This window comes from Quercus lobata, chromosome 2 (assembly GCF_001633185.2).
Source record: "Quercus lobata isolate SW786 chromosome 2, ValleyOak3.0 Primary Assembly, whole genome shotgun sequence".
NCBI lineage: Eukaryota > Viridiplantae > Streptophyta > Magnoliopsida > Fagales > Fagaceae > Quercus > Quercus lobata.
The window spans coordinates 102,395,445-102,410,942 of record NC_044905.1 but is presented as its reverse complement, the minus strand read 5'-3'; the positions used below and the strand labels follow the sequence as shown (position 1 = coordinate 102,410,942).

Here is a 15,498-nt window from a genome sequence, read left to right as displayed (position 1 = left end):
GAGGGTCCAAGTCAAAATGCCAAACACAATTTTTCACAGTTTGATATGATGATTGAATTAGACTTGTGACTGTGATTGCGGTATCAAGAGGCATATACGTCAAATAGTTTATTTACTTATAATGCCAATGATATAGCCAACCAAACCAGGCTGGTACCATGTTGAAGCCACTAGAGCAACTCAATTTGTTTCCTTTTGTTATAGAAAAGGGCATCTCCAAAATTTTCTACCTTTTAATAGATATTAGGGAAAAATACAATTTTTTATGCACACTATATTGAATTTTCAATTAAATTCAAACATATAATATATTGAATTTAATTATTTTTGAAAAATATAACATTATTTATTCTTCATTGATTAATACAATCATTTTTTTTTTTTTTTGAGAAATAACCATATATTTAAACTTTTTTTTTTTTGGTTGAGAAAGAAGACTGTAAATATTATTGAAATCAGCCTTAGTCGGCGAACAATACAGAATGGAGATGTGGAGGAACAGAAACTATACGTAAGTTTTGTTATATTTATAAACCACTACAAAGAAATCTTTGAAATTTCAAGATTATGACACTTTGTTCTATTCTTCAGTATCAAACTAAAAGGAAAAAAAAAATGTGCTTATCTGATCTGATCTTTTGTTGGAATACTTTTTCTTTTTTAGTTACTTTCCCACTATCTTCTACTTCACGACGTGTTGAAAGTTTAGAAAGTTATATGAAAAGTGGTTTTTGTACGTGTTGTAAAAGAACTTACATAAAGTAAGAAGAGGACAAGAATTTTCTAATAAAAGAATTTTCTAATAACAAAGTGTCATACTTAGGTTGCGTTTCCATTGCTTATTTTTTATCAATTTATTTTACTATTTAATTTATTTTTACTATTATTTATAGGTCTTATTATATTTTTTTGTATTATTTATGAGTCCTGTACTATTTCAGTTAAATTTTATTTTTATTTATAGTACTTTTAGTAAAAAATTTTCAATTTTAACAAAATAAGCAGATTCCAGATAGACACTTATATTCAGAATAAAATTTTAGGCATATTTTGTAATTTCAAATAATAATTCTTGATAATTTTTTTTTTTTAATTTTTTTTGGGCGTATGAGTGTTGAGTCTGTTTACTGTTGACAAGTTTATATATATATATATATTTATAATTTGTTGATAAGTATGTTTGTGTATTTATATATATTTATTAAAAAAGAAGAAGAAGAAGAAGCATGTAAACAATATTGGAAAAGTATTTGTTTGGGCCTGAATTTTTGTGTGACATGGCTCCCGCTCTACAAAGATCTAACGGGCGGGCATATAACAAGCAGATCCCTCTTCTAACTCCAAGGCCCAAAAAACTCCACACAAAATAATCTTTTTATTTTTCTTATTTTTTATTTTAGAAAATGATCGTTCCTATTTAAATGGAATTCATTTTACGATTTAGAATGAATTTTATAGATTTTTTTTAATGCTATGATGTCTTTTTGGCCACAAATTTTTAGTTTATTTAGTCTTTTTTTTTTTTTTTTGTCTCAAGTTCTAAATTTTTTTTTTTTTAAATTTTATAAATAGCCTTCAATAAATAAACTAACTTTTAAATTTTTGTTATATATATATATCTTTTGCTAATACGTTACCAAAAACTATGGGCTCTCAAGACATATCAAACTATTTCTATTGTTAAATATAATAAAAAAATATAAATTACATCACCCTTAGAGGACTTATGAAATGGCACTCCCCTGGAGGTCTTTATATATAAATGCAGAAATTAATTAATTGTTATCTTAGGGAGTGTTCAAACTTGTCTCTTAGCCTATATTAAACTCCAAACACAACCCGTGGTTTATTTTGCAATAAAGTTGGGGATAAAAAAAATCACAATCTTACAATATATATTCCCAAATTAATCTACCCACTCTCACATGAGCTCACCATAATCTTTTATTTATTTATTTTTAATAGCTCACGTGTCACGTGTGAGGTAGTAGACTAATTTGAGAATATCGTAATTTTTTGTTATGCCTTAGAAAAAGTCTTAAATTGTTAAGTTTTGAAAAAAAAAAAAATTCATAGTTTAATATTTTAATTTAATATTTTTTGGAAATTTCAAAATTTAATTTGTTACATCTCTAAATTATAGGTTTAAAATGTAATTATTCTAAGATATAAAAACAAAAAAAGTGTTTACTAGGACTCTTGTAACTCAATTGATACCTCTTAATTTATGGTTTAGATCCCCTCATTCTATTGTAACCATTAAATTATCAAAAAAAAAAAAAAAATGCAAAGCTTAAATACAGCACTACAGTTGGTTAAATACAACACTATAGTTGGTTAAGTTATCCACCTTAGCCTAAATTACATTAAACTCATTCGTAATTATTATTATTTTTTGTTTGAGAAGTGCTACAATTATAATATTTTTACAACAAATTTTAGATGGTAATAGCTTGCTACTTAGCATTTGTTGTTAAAATTATAGATATAACATTTATCTTGTTTTGTTTTTTGGTCTAAATACAAAACAAAACTTTTTTTTTTTTGATGAATAATACAAAACAAAACTAAGCAGTCACAATTCTCTCAAGATAAATGCTATGTCCATAATATTTTTGGTAGATAGTTACTAATTGATTAGAACCAATAACAACGTACTACTTATGATTTTTTATGACATTATAAAATGTTGAGGATGTAGCGCATCTTTTTTGTGAAACATCAACCAAACCTTTGTGAAAAAAAAAAACAAAAAAAAAAAAACTAAGAAAAGTGTTTGGACATGCGTATTATAGAGTCCTAAAAAGTGGAGGAAGATGTTTGGGAACAAAGGAAGGAGGCGTCAGATAGTAAAGTGCGCAGGGAGTATAAAATGGCTTTCATCACCTCCCAGCGCATTTTAGGGCAACTCCCAATTTCTCAATCCACCTCACCTGAATTGCTCCCATGAATTCAATTGGTACCATTCTCTTATCTTTCTTTAATATTTTCCTCCTCTTAAAACAGTCTCTCTTTCTCTCTCTTTATGTATATGTGTGTGAATAGACATGGTTATTATATCTATAAAAGTAATGTTTGCCTCTGTTTCTAATTTGGAGCAATATATGCAGCCAGAGACTCTTAAAAATGAAGTCTTCATGTGAATTTCTGTGTGAAACACAAATCCCATTTTGGATTTTCCATTTCTGATAATGGGTTGTCCTCAATTTTGCAGAATGTGTTAGTAATTTGATTGAATTGAGTTTTATATTGTGTATGTTTGTGTGTGTTTATGTACATTATGTGCAGACAGAGTCTGTTAAAAATGAATTGCTCATCTGAAATTTTTGTGAGAAACACAAAGCCCATTTTGGAGTATTACATTTCTCATAATGGGTTATCCTCAATTTTGTGGAATGTGATTGACTTGAGTTGTATGTATATATGATATGTGCAGTTAGAGTCTCTTAAAAATAATTTTCATTTTGAATTTTGTGATAAAAACAAAAACCATTTTGGCTTTTCCATTTTGGTAATGGGTTGTCCTCAAATTTGCAGAATGTGTTAGGAATATGATTGATTGAGCTGAATGTGCATATGTTTTTGTGTGTCTATATCCAATATTTACAGTCAGAGTCTATTAGAAATAAAGTGTTTTCGTAATTTTGTTTGTAAGTAAACACAAATCCCATTTTGGGTTTCCCATTATTGATAATAATTATCCTCAATTTCGCATAATGCATCAGATATGTGATTGAATTAAGCTGTACATGTACATAATGCATGTGAAAAAGAGCTAGAGTGGCAATCTAATTCTGAGGTAAAATGGAAAAGTCTGACAGGATTGCACAGAAATCAATAGATGGAAATTTCATTTCAAACGATTGGTGTTTTTTGGTCTTTCTTCAGGAACTCAAAGATGTAACTATAAGATAAGAGTTTAGCTTGAATGAAACCTGAACTGCAAAGTAACATTTGCGGATATGTTTTTGAAAGTTGATCAACAAGCAATGAACTCAGCTTACTTTTTAAATTATAATTATTATAAAACCTCGTTGCCCTCTGAATAGGTCCAACATAAATATTGAGTCTGTTCAAATAAGAACTTGACTCATATTTGGAATTTGTGAGGGCATATGACATAATCAACTTCCAAGTTCTTGCATTTGTTTACCCGATCTCTCAATACAATTGTGTGAATAGGAAGATTACAACTTGTGCCTTTAGGGCTACCAGTTTCAATTTGCTAGCTTTGACAATCACTGAGATTGTAATTCCAAACAAACAAAGCAGTGAGTGTATTGAATTACAATGGAAAAGTGGATGGTCAGTGGATGCTTGAAATGTGAAGCGCCTCTAAACTTCTGGTACATATGAGAAATCCTCTACTTTGCTGAGGTTATAGCCTTTAATTACTTAAAAGTCCATATTCCTCACTTTTGTAGGATTTGAGGAAGCATGTTAACGTTTAAAACCTGAAAAAGAATAGTGTGATACTAAATTGGTGACTTGACTATCTGAGAAATCTCAAGAATTATTATTTTTGTATAATGAGTGTTGTTATTTTAACCAACAACATGCCTTTTATTATTTATTTATTTATTTCCAACGAAAATCTGGAATTTATGTGTAGGAAAACTGTTTTGGGTTGATTATTTAATCATCAGCATCATCATTACTGGTTTTTTTCTATTATTTTCCCTTTTTTCTTGGTTGTTGACCAGCATTTAGATTAGTTGCCAGTTACTGTGAATACATGTGTTCATATGTTGTTATGCCCCTTATATTTGGTGTGGCTCAATTTTTTATTTTCTTCTCTGTTCTATGATGCATCTTTCCATCTGTTGGGACTGGTTTGGCTAATCAAGACTTTTGGTTTTTTGTTTTGTCTTGTTTTTTATATTTCCTTTTTTAAAAAGACATAGGGTATTGAGTGGTTTAATGAGAAAGTATAATGTCTGAAGAGGCTGGACCATTGTTGGTGGTTTATGATGATCCCTCAGATCAACGATCTTTGTCCTTGGACGATACCAGTAGCACTGAGGAATCACCTGATGAAACTAGGCTCTCCCTAGAAACCACTAATGATGCAATTCCATATATGGGGCAAAGATTTGCTACTCATGATGCTGCTTATGAATTTTATAGTGAATTTGCAAAGCGATGTGGCTTCTCAATCCGGCGTCACCGCACAGAGGGGAAGGATGGGGTTGGTAAAGGACTCACTAGACGCTACTTTGTCTGTCACCGTGCTGGCAACACCCCCATCAAAGCCTCAAATGAAAGTAAACCTCAAAGAAACCGAAAATCATCTCGTTGTGGATGTCAAGCATACATGCGAATAAGCAAGTCAACAGAATTAGGGGCTTCAGAATGGCGTATCACAGGTTTTCTGAACCACCATAATCACGAGCTCTTAGAACCAAATCAAGTTCGTTTCCTTCCTGCATACCGGACCATTTCAGACACAGACAAGAGCAGAATCCTTATGTTTGCCAAAACAGGAATTTCTGTGCACCAGATGATAAAACTTATGGAGCTTGAGAAGTGTGTGGAGCCAGGATATTTGCCTTTCACTGAAAAGGATGTTAGGAATTTGCTCCAATCATTTAGGAAATTAGATCCAGAAGAGGAGAGCATAGACTTATTAAGAATGTGCAGAAACATTAAGGAGAGAGACCCCAACTTCAAGTTTGAGTATACACTTGATTCAAACAATAGGTTAGAGAACATCACCTGGTCATATGCCTCATCTGTCCAGTCATATGAGATCTTTGGTGATGCAGTTGTGTTTGATACAACACATCGCTTGACTGCATTTGACATGCCACTTGGGATATGGGTTGGAATGAATAATTATGGTATGCCTTGCTTCTTTGGCTGCGTCCTTTTGCGTGAGGAAAATTTGAGGTCATTTTCATGGGCATTGAAGGTAATAACTGAAAGTAATTATGGGTTTTCCCCCCTAATCTGTCACCTTATATTGCACATGTGACTGCTGTAAATCTTAATTGAACTATTCAATCAATTGCTTTTCTCTTATGAGGCATATCCAATCAAAAGGCTAATTGAAGGATAGAACATAGAATTTGAATTTTGAAGCTGGATGTTTAGGATAGCCAGTTAGGTTTTGGACCATGCACAAAATAATGCTGGTCGATTGAGTTTTCGCATGAGGGACTTCTGTAATTGGGACTTGATATTCTTTATATTACAATTATAAATGATGGGGACCAGGCCAAATGGTCACTGAGCATCTACTTGTCTGATTGGTAGTGGACAATTTGTATGAAATTGGGACTCTCTTTTTTCCCCAATAAATGCTCAGTGAGCACCTCCTGGTATTGTTCAATGCCTATTGGTCTGTTCTTCCTGTCATCCTAATTGGACAAGGCATTATATTTAGTATGAAAATTTCTCTTCACTGTTGGGTAATATATTGCACATGCTCACATGCATTTCCTTTTTTTAAATAGCTTCACTGATCCCAATTTGACTTTGGTGTTTATGTGTTGTATTGTATATATGGAACTTTGGAAGGCATTCTTGGGGTTTATGAATGGGAAGGCTCCACAAACAATTCTAACTGATCAAAATATGTGTCTCAAAGAAGCAGTAGCCCTTGAATTGCCTATGACGAAACACGCACTTTGCATATGGATGATTGTAGGGAAATTTCCGTCCTGGTTTAATGCTGTACTGGGAGAGCGTTACAATGAGTGGAAGACAGAGTTTTTTCGAATCTATAATCTGGAGTCAATTGAGGATTTTGAACTCGGTTGGATGGAGATGGTAAATTCCTTTGGGTTGCACGCTAATAGGCATATAGCCAACTTGTATGGGTTGCGCTTACTTTGGGCACTACCTTTCTTGAGAACCCATTTCTTTGCGGGAATGACAACGAATGGCCAGTCAAAGTCAATTAACGCTTTCATTCAAAGATTTTTGAGTGCACAGACCCGGCTTGCACACTTTGTTGAACAAGTATGCTATCTCTTTTACTATTGGCCTATTGCTATTTATTTAGATTAAGATATTAATATTTTGCTGTTGTTTTTTATTGTATTCTCAAGTCATGGTCATGATTCAGAGTGCGTAGTGAGTACAATGTTCCACATTTTACTTGGTCTCATTTAAAGATTTTGAAGTGCTGTTAATTCAGGAGTAACTTTACAAGAGTATTAGCATATGAAGGTCCAATAATTGATTATACTTTTTGTGTAGGCTCTTATGAAATTTATCTAGGCAAGCCCCAGTGTTCTGTCCCTTTTACCTAGATGCTGGTGAGACAGAAATGCTTGGAGATTTTCCAGCACTTTCCTTATTATGTGCACAAGGTTTTGGCCTGTTGTTTTTTTCTCCACACAACCTTATCAAAGAAAAGTAAAAAGAAAGATAGTAACAACTACAAAGAAAGGAAGGAATAGTTATTAATGTTCCTAATTAAGCTCTAAAAAATTATATTGAACCTGTTAACCCCTGCCTTATTGTGGTGAATGCACGTGTAACCTAGTGAATCTGAAGATGCCAAAACGTAGGGCCCTTCAGAACCTGAATCATGTCAAACAGACAAGTTGTATTGAAGGCTGTATGGTGAGCAAAAAGAACTACTCTTTTGCCATTCACCAAAGGTAGTATTGGCTGAATTGATGTGCAATTTATCCTAATCCCTCTAAATAGTGCCTACTTGTCCTTAACCTGAAGTGTTTGTCATACCAAGACTATCATATTAAATAAAGTCTTAATTGCCACATTATTGAAAAGTTGATTTTAATATTGATCTCCATGATTTGGGTTACTTTGCTCCCCTTTTTGATGCGGTTATGGGCTATTCATTATGTATGAAATTCGCAACTTGTTTCTTGTTTGTTAGATTGATGAAAAACCGTCTAAACAGTAAAAATGATTCAAAATTATTGGTTGGAAAAAATTTTCTTTCCTTATTAATTGGGATTTGGGCTTAGTTAAGTTTTTTTCCTTCTTATTAAATTAAAACTTGCACAAGCAGGCAGCAGTTGCTGTGGATTTCAGAGATCAAGCTGGAGAACAACAAACAATGCAACAGAATCTCCAAAATATTTGCTTGAAGACAGGGGCCCCCATGGAATCCCATGCTGCCACTATCCTCACTCCTTTTGCCTTCTCTAAGCTACAAGAACAACTTGTTCTGGCTGCCCACTATGCATCCTTTCAGATGGATGATGGTTTTCTTGTAAGACACCACACAAAAGCTGAGGGAGGCCGGAAAGTCTATTGGGCTCCTAGGGAAGGCATCATCAGTTGCAGCTGCCATCATTTTGAGTTTTCTGGAATTCTCTGCCGGCATGCTCTTCGAGTTTTCTCAACAGGAAACTGCTTTCAGATCCCAGATAGGTATCTTCCTATCCGTTGGCGCAGGATCAGTACACCTTCTGCAAAGCTTTTTCAGAGTACTCCAAGTGATCATGCAGAAAGAATTCAGATATTGCAAAGTATGGTATCAACTCTTGTAACAGAATCTGCCAAGTCCAAGGAGAGGCTAGATATTGCAAATGAGCAAATTTCCATCCTTTTATCTCGTATAAAAGAGCAGCCAGTTTCATTACAAGGTATGAGAGATGTGTCGTCCGTTCATGAAGTTTTTGATTCAAGAATATACCAAAAATAGTTAGCATAGTGTTGAATTCTCGTGGAAAGCAGAGGGAAACACGGTGGAAATTATCACAGAAAGCAAGTTTGGGGATTTGTATAGCAAGATTTGAGAGGAAAGCTTCTTTTGTTGAAGGCTTGGGGCTGAGGTTCTTTGTATGGCATTTTGAGAGTTTTGGTACATACATATAATTGATACAAGTTGTCTTTTGTAGGCATCATATAAAAAGCCTCTCCTTTGCATGGTGTTTTCACGAGGGTTCCAATATGTACAAAATATATAGAAATATCTTTGTGTCTGTATGTATATTGCTGTGTTTGTGGTTACAAAGATTAGCTCATTTTGGCATTTAGACTTATGATACAAGAAAACCATATGTTTAGAGGAAGTGGTGTGTAATTCATCCCAAAATATGTAGTGTGTCTTGATGCAACTGAAGGATTGAAAGAACTTTGTGTCTGTATGAATATTGTTGTGTTTTTGGTTAAAAGATTAGCTCATTTTGGCATTTAGTATACAAGAAAAATATATTATTAGAGGAAGTGGTGTGTAACTCATCCAAAAAAAAGTAGTGTGTTTTGAAGCAACTAAAGGATCGAGTTGAAGATGGTTCTTTTCTTCTTAGAGTGCAAGCATTCGTTTATTTATTTTATCCATCTTTTTGTTGTCTTGGAGTAGGTTGATAGTTGGCAGTGCTGGCTTAGTTTTCCATTAACTTGGCTAGGGGTGTTCAAAAATTGCACCAAAACCACCCGCAAAATAACATAACCACACCGTACTACATGTAACAATGCATTGCACCACACCTTCTCTATATATTAATAATTTAATATCACTAGTTTTCCAAAAAAAAGGTTTAATAATCCAAGTAAGTGTTGATTGAGAAAGCTAACCCAAAATAAAGAAAAACTAGCTTAATAGTTTAAAACTTGGCCCAAAACAAAAGGAAAAATCAGTTTTGGGCTGGGTAGGAAAAGCCTAAAATTTGAAAAATATACTAGTTTCAAACCGATCAAACTGCATCTTATACATCTCACCGTACATGTGACCGCAAAAATGAGATGTAGTGTGGTTATAGTTTTGGCTAAACTCTAAACCACACCGCAAAGTACGGTGCTAAAAATGGCCCAAATTCGCACTGTACCACGAACACTCCTAAACTTAGCTATACAATAGATGGAAAAGAAAGGCAAAGAGCAGTAGGAGCTTTGATTGCATAGCATTAGAGTTTTGCAACATATTTTTCTGAGGAGAATTTGGTTTTCTTCTACAAAATCCCTTTCATTTGCCAGAGGTTTAGTTTTTTCTTTGCTTTTGAGTATCGGATATACAATTAACTCTTTTTATGAGTTTTTTTATTTGGCTTTCTAATGTCCTCACGTACTAAAGAAAGTCAAAAGACATGTTTCAAAGTTTTTCTTCCAATCGAGTAAGTTTAATATGAATGGATCTAATGGTTTGACTATGACATTTTCTTCTACTTGATGCTGTTTCACACGAATTATCCAACTTCGAAAATCATTGGTATGCCATATGTGGCCTAAATTCAGGGTCTTTCTTGGCCTTATAGAAGAACCAACATTTACTAGCTACTTGTTTGATCTGGAATTAACTGAGACTCCTATTATCAATCTTTTCAATCCAAAATGAAAATGGAAGAAAAGTGTATATTAATGCACCAGAGATATAATCTAAATTCCCCATTAATAATTTGTAGTAGATGCAAATGATATGGTGTGTGTTCTTTCCATATGTTAGAAATTGAATTGCACTTCTTTCTTGAGCATGCAAATGATATGCTTTGAGCGAAACTAATTCTTGGCGTATGATGGCAGTGTGTACATGACCTGAGTACATCTTCATTGAGGCATGCTAATGAATCTGCTATCATTAGCAAATCCATCTATGACTCAGTGTTTATGAGTTACAGAGAACAATCCAAATAAAGGCAATCTTTATGAGTTATAACCTTCTCATTGTAATTACCACTGTAATATGCATGGCCAAGCCCATAAGGGCCACTATGTCCCTATTTGATCCCTTTGAATTTTTCTTCCCTCAAAGAAGTATGATTTATTTTTAAAAAAATTTTAAGATCACACATTTCGGTCCTTCAAATTTTCATTTTTTAAAAATGGATCTTTAGATAAAATTAAACTTCCAAAATTTTTAGAGAAGGTAAATCAGGGTTCTTTTTCATTCAACATTAAGAAAATACACCAATTTTCTTTTCTCTTGCCTATAAAATATTATTTTGGTACTTAAAATTTGTATGAATTTTGTTTTTCATTCCTAAAGTTTAAAAAATTTGTTTTTTTTTTTTAATTTCTAAACTATTGAAAATATTTCACTTTCTGTCATTGAACTAAAAATAAAAAAGGTTCTTTTCTCATTCATAAAATATTGATTTTTGTCCCCATTATTATCTCTAAACTATTGATAAAAAGCATTTTACAAAGTTTAATAACAAAAAACGAACTTTTTGACAAGGTTTAGGAAAGAAGATAATATTTTAGCCTATAAATTATAATTACACAAACAACATAGATGAACTTAAGAGCATTTGCATTAACTTGTGTAAAAATTTCTATCTATTTTAATATAAAAACCTACTTTTTCTATTTTACATAAACATTTTTCTAAACACCTCATATTATATTATTTATTTTACTCAATATTTCATTAAAATATTTTTTTTTATTTGTTTCTCTTCCTTCACATGCAATTACCATCATCTAATCGCTTCCTTTATCATTTCATAAATAAACTAAATGCAAAATAAAATAATACAAAATTAAATACAAAATAAATAACATAAATGTAAATTTACACCGGTAATAAATTTATAAATTTATCCAATTATAAATTCAAATATTTTAAGCAAAAAATTGTAAATTTATTCTTCCTTTCAAACATAGACTAACACAAAAAAAAAAAAAAAAAAAACCCTCTCATTCATTCTCTCTCTCTCTCTCTCTCTCTCTTTCTGCTCGTTTCTGACGTCTCTCATTGTCTAGCTCGTTAGACTCTCTCACCATTTCCTTCTCTCTCACCGTACCTCCATTTGCCAGGTATACACTCTTCTCTCTCACAGCTTTGGCTCGTCAATAACATCTTATATTGCTTGAAACTTTGTGTGTTGCTCGATGATGCAACAAATCTTTTTTACTCCTCACAATTGCTTCCTTTTTTTTTTTTTTCCTTATTGGGTTTTGGTGTATGATGTATCCTTTTCCATTTCTATTGTTTATGTGTGTGTGTATGTTCTTAAAAAATCTGGGCTTTGTTCATATTTGTGTGTTTGCTTTCTCATTGGGTTTTGATGAATAATTGACCTTTCCATTTCTATTGCTTCTATATGTATTAACAAATAAATAAATTGGGCTTTGCTTTCTTTGTGTGTGTGTGTGTGTGTGTTTTTCTCCCAATTTTTATGTGCACTTCCAGATTTTCTATTGTTAATTTGTGCTATGTGAAAAAAATTGGAGTATGTTACCTTTTTATTTTATTTTTTTATGCTTTTAATTTTCTTTGGAAGAAAATGAAGGCGGAATGTGATGTATATGGTTTGTTTTCATTTGGTGAAAGTTGCATTTGAATGTTGAAATATTTTTGTTGGTGGTTGCTGTTGCAGGGGGCTACAGGTTGAATTTGATTTTAATTGAAAGATAAAAAGAAGGGAGAATGCATCCCCCGTTAACGCTACACAAGCACCCAATGTGCTCTGAAGTGAGTCCATCTTCGCCTACTAGCTTTAGTTGTTACTTGTTATTCACAACTAAGTATATGTTATGCTTATAAGTTTCTTGTTTTTAATATTTATTTTTGTGGGTTTAACTTGAATGAATGGATGCATATGTGCATTTGTGCATTTTCTTGGTTATTATTATTATTTTGAATGAATAGTTAACTTTTCATTTAACCAAAGCAGCCCGGCTGCACTACAGTTAAATCAAACAAAACAGCCATTAACAAAAGAAAACAGACAAGCAAAATTCAATTCATTGAATAATGCAAGGCAGCCTCCACACACAACACAAATCCCATTTTGGATTGAATTCTTCATTCTTGTTTTTGTCACTGCTCTGCCCCTCACATCAGCACGGATTTCTTTCAGCAGCATCTCTTCACTGTTAACTTGACCATTGTGAAACTCTTTCATTTCTATCCTTCCAAATGTGATATATTGTAGCTTGCCATGCTTTGCAGATAGTCTGTCTTAAACCATTTTCTTTCAACTTGTTAACTGCCCAATCTAGCTCATCATTCCATCCGCTTATTGGTCTGTCAATGAGGCTTTTTTTAAGAATCTGCTTCCGAATTCTCTGGATTACAGAACATTCATAAAACAGATGGTCCCTTGATTCAATAATTCTTCTTCAGAATTATCATAGAATGGATACATTATAACCCCATTTTAATGCCTCTCTTTAGTCCCAATCCTGTCTAGAATCACTGGAAAAGTTGAAAGGACGTTTTGGGAACAAACCTGGAAATCACATAATCCTCCACCACCATACAGTAGGCTAAATTTGCTTGGTTGAAAAAAAAAAATATATATATATATATATATATATTTATAGGGAGGCACTCAGCAAACAGGATGGCTTGGAATGGGAATTCTACTTCAATGGGGTTTCCAAAGCCCGGGCAAGGTGGTGGTGTCCACCTCTGAGGGCTATATATATATGAATGGTTGGGATATGGCTAGAGTTCAATAAGGGGGAATGTGATTTTGTGATGAACACCTTATCATCAACTGTGAGCAGGAGAAGTCAAAATAATTTGCATGGGAACATTTTTAAAGTGACCTGTCTTTTGCATCACTAACCATGAAAGTTTGTGTTATAATTTTGATTATCATGTTTGGTTCATTGGAAACTTTCCATTCTTTCAAATCAAGTGGTGTTGGAAGATGGCAAAGAAGCGGATAAGTGTTTGGTCTGACTGATATATCATCTGATTTGTGCAGATTATTGAAGAGTTCCAGAAGTGCCATATAGACCATCCTATTGGAAAATTCTTTGGCGAATGTACAAATCTCAAAATAAAGCTTGATCGTTGTTTCAGGGAGGAAGTGAGTTTTTTATGGATCTCAGTTTCTCTTTGGTTTAGGTCTTTATTTTGTAATTCCTTTGTATTAAGATCTTTCAAAATTTTGACAGAAAGCTATAAAGCGGAAAGCAAACTTTGAACAGAGTAAGATATTGAAAGAGAGGCTACGAGCTCTTAGGAAGGAAGCTTCTGAGGAGAATAATTTTGTGCAATCGTAATGGCCAAGTGAGAGAAATTGTCTTCAATACCAAATCGAGGTTTGACATGATGCCTTCTAGAAAAATCCTGCAAGAATATAATGTTGCAGGAACAAACTATAGTTTGCTGGCATCGTGCAATTTGGTTGATATTTTGTTGCATGTGATGTTGTCAAGATGTTTACTTGTTCCGTTGAACTATGAGGAAAATAAGATATTATTTTGTATAAGAATTATTAATTTAGACCTTGGATGCTTAACATGGAAAGGTTCTTGAAAATCTTAATTTTGTTCCTCCAAAGAATTGTTAATTTAAACACTTGTATTCCGAATAAGATCAATAACTTATGGGAAACTCCTCTTGGGTTTTCTAGTTGTCTTGGCCTCCTCCTGGATAATGTAGATGTATTATTTGTGTTCTGTTGGCACATTACGATATTTAGTGAGGTTTTCTGTCTATTAAAAGGCATCATCAATACAATATGGTATCAGAAAGATATATTGAGAACGAAATCAATATGAAAATTAGTATTTCCTGCTTTGAACTGTTTACATTTGTTGTAAAAAAGAATTTGATCTTATTGCGTAATAGGAACATTTGATAATTATGCATGAATGACTTTCACTCAGTTCTGTTTTTGCAACAAGATTATCACCAGACAACATTTCAATTCCCTGATTTACTTGCATCTCAGGAGACAAAAATGCTCCTTTTGACCTGTTCAGTAAATGGATTCCCTGGTAAACAAACAACACTTTGGAAATTTAAGAAGCATTGATGTTCAGAAAAGTCACTGAAAATACGGTAGGACACTTTGATCAGGACACTAGGAGGTATCAAAGAAACGAAAGGGCTGATTGCTAAATAGATACAGATATGTATAGGATATATTTATCTAATACACTCTTAAATGAAAAGTAATAGTTTTTATTTTATTTTAAATAAAAGTAATAGTTCCATTTTTTTATTTTTTATTATATGATCAGTGAACCTACTTCGGTAAACTGCTTAATGTAAAGTTTAGATTTGGTGCATAATCGTTATGAATGGCTCGAGAACGCAGGTCTTTACTATTAACATTTCCATTTTCTTAAATTATGACAATTTATATTTAGTTCCAGAAAAGCCTGCTCTAGACCTTGCTTCAAGCAGCAATGAGTAAATCTAACTGCACTCGAATTTATACTCTCGCCCAATCATTTTTACAACTAACATTTTGTCGCTTGCCATCAACATAATTAGTTAATTACAGCATTGGGAAGTTGAACTCGAGCAATTAATTACCTCATGCATTTGGCAGATGCATTATCTGTCTCACAACACGTGAGCATCACAATTGTGTAAGACTCACATGATGTGCAAGAGATGATATATACATAGACATCTAGTCTCCTAAACCATCGCATAAGCCAACTTTTCTTCCCACATTGACTCACCATGTAAACAAACTAAACACACTCATTTTGCCAATTTGTTCATTCAGAAAAAAAAGTACTCAAGGAACCTTTGAATTACTCATTTGAGTTATTGGCATCTTGCAAGTCACGGAATTGATCCTTTCAACATCTTTATTTTGGGCTAACACTTGGTTTAAGATGGGGAAAAAATTAAACTTTCCACAAGAAATAACAGAAACA

General features: G+C 32.9%; 2 protein-coding genes across 4 annotated transcripts; both read left to right on the top strand.

The window, feature by feature from the left end:
• The first annotated feature begins 2,856 nt into the window (after positions 1–2,856).
• On the top strand, positions 2,857–9,108 carry LOC115977609 (protein FAR1-RELATED SEQUENCE 11-like). Of its 3 annotated transcripts, none has more exons than XM_031099558.1 (4): positions 2,857–2,959; positions 4,899–5,911; positions 6,520–6,963; positions 7,988–9,108. In XM_031099558.1, exons 2-4 carry the CDS (start codon positions 4,934–4,936, stop codon positions 8,624–8,626), a joined length of 2,061 nt encoding a protein of 686 aa, XP_030955418.1. In that variant the 5' UTR covers positions 2,857–2,959; positions 4,899–4,933; the 3' UTR covers positions 8,627–9,108. The 3 variants fall into 3 exon arrangements, with proteins under 3 accessions (XP_030955418.1, XP_030955419.1, XP_030955420.1); XM_031099559.1 differs by having other exon boundaries at positions 2,880–2,959; positions 4,905–5,911; XM_031099560.1 differs by lacking the exon at positions 2,857–2,959 and adding an exon at positions 2,974–4,346.
• A 2,454-nt stretch (positions 9,109–11,562) lies between these two features.
• Positions 11,563–14,241, top strand: LOC115964913 (COX assembly mitochondrial protein 2 homolog). The gene is made up of 4 exons (XM_031084142.1): positions 11,563–11,679; positions 12,243–12,337; positions 13,581–13,685; positions 13,774–14,241. Exons 2-4 carry the CDS (start codon positions 12,293–12,295, stop codon positions 13,879–13,881), a joined length of 258 nt encoding a protein of 85 aa, XP_030940002.1. The 5' UTR covers positions 11,563–11,679; positions 12,243–12,292; the 3' UTR covers positions 13,882–14,241.
• The last annotated feature ends 1,257 nt before the right edge of the window (positions 14,242–15,498 follow it).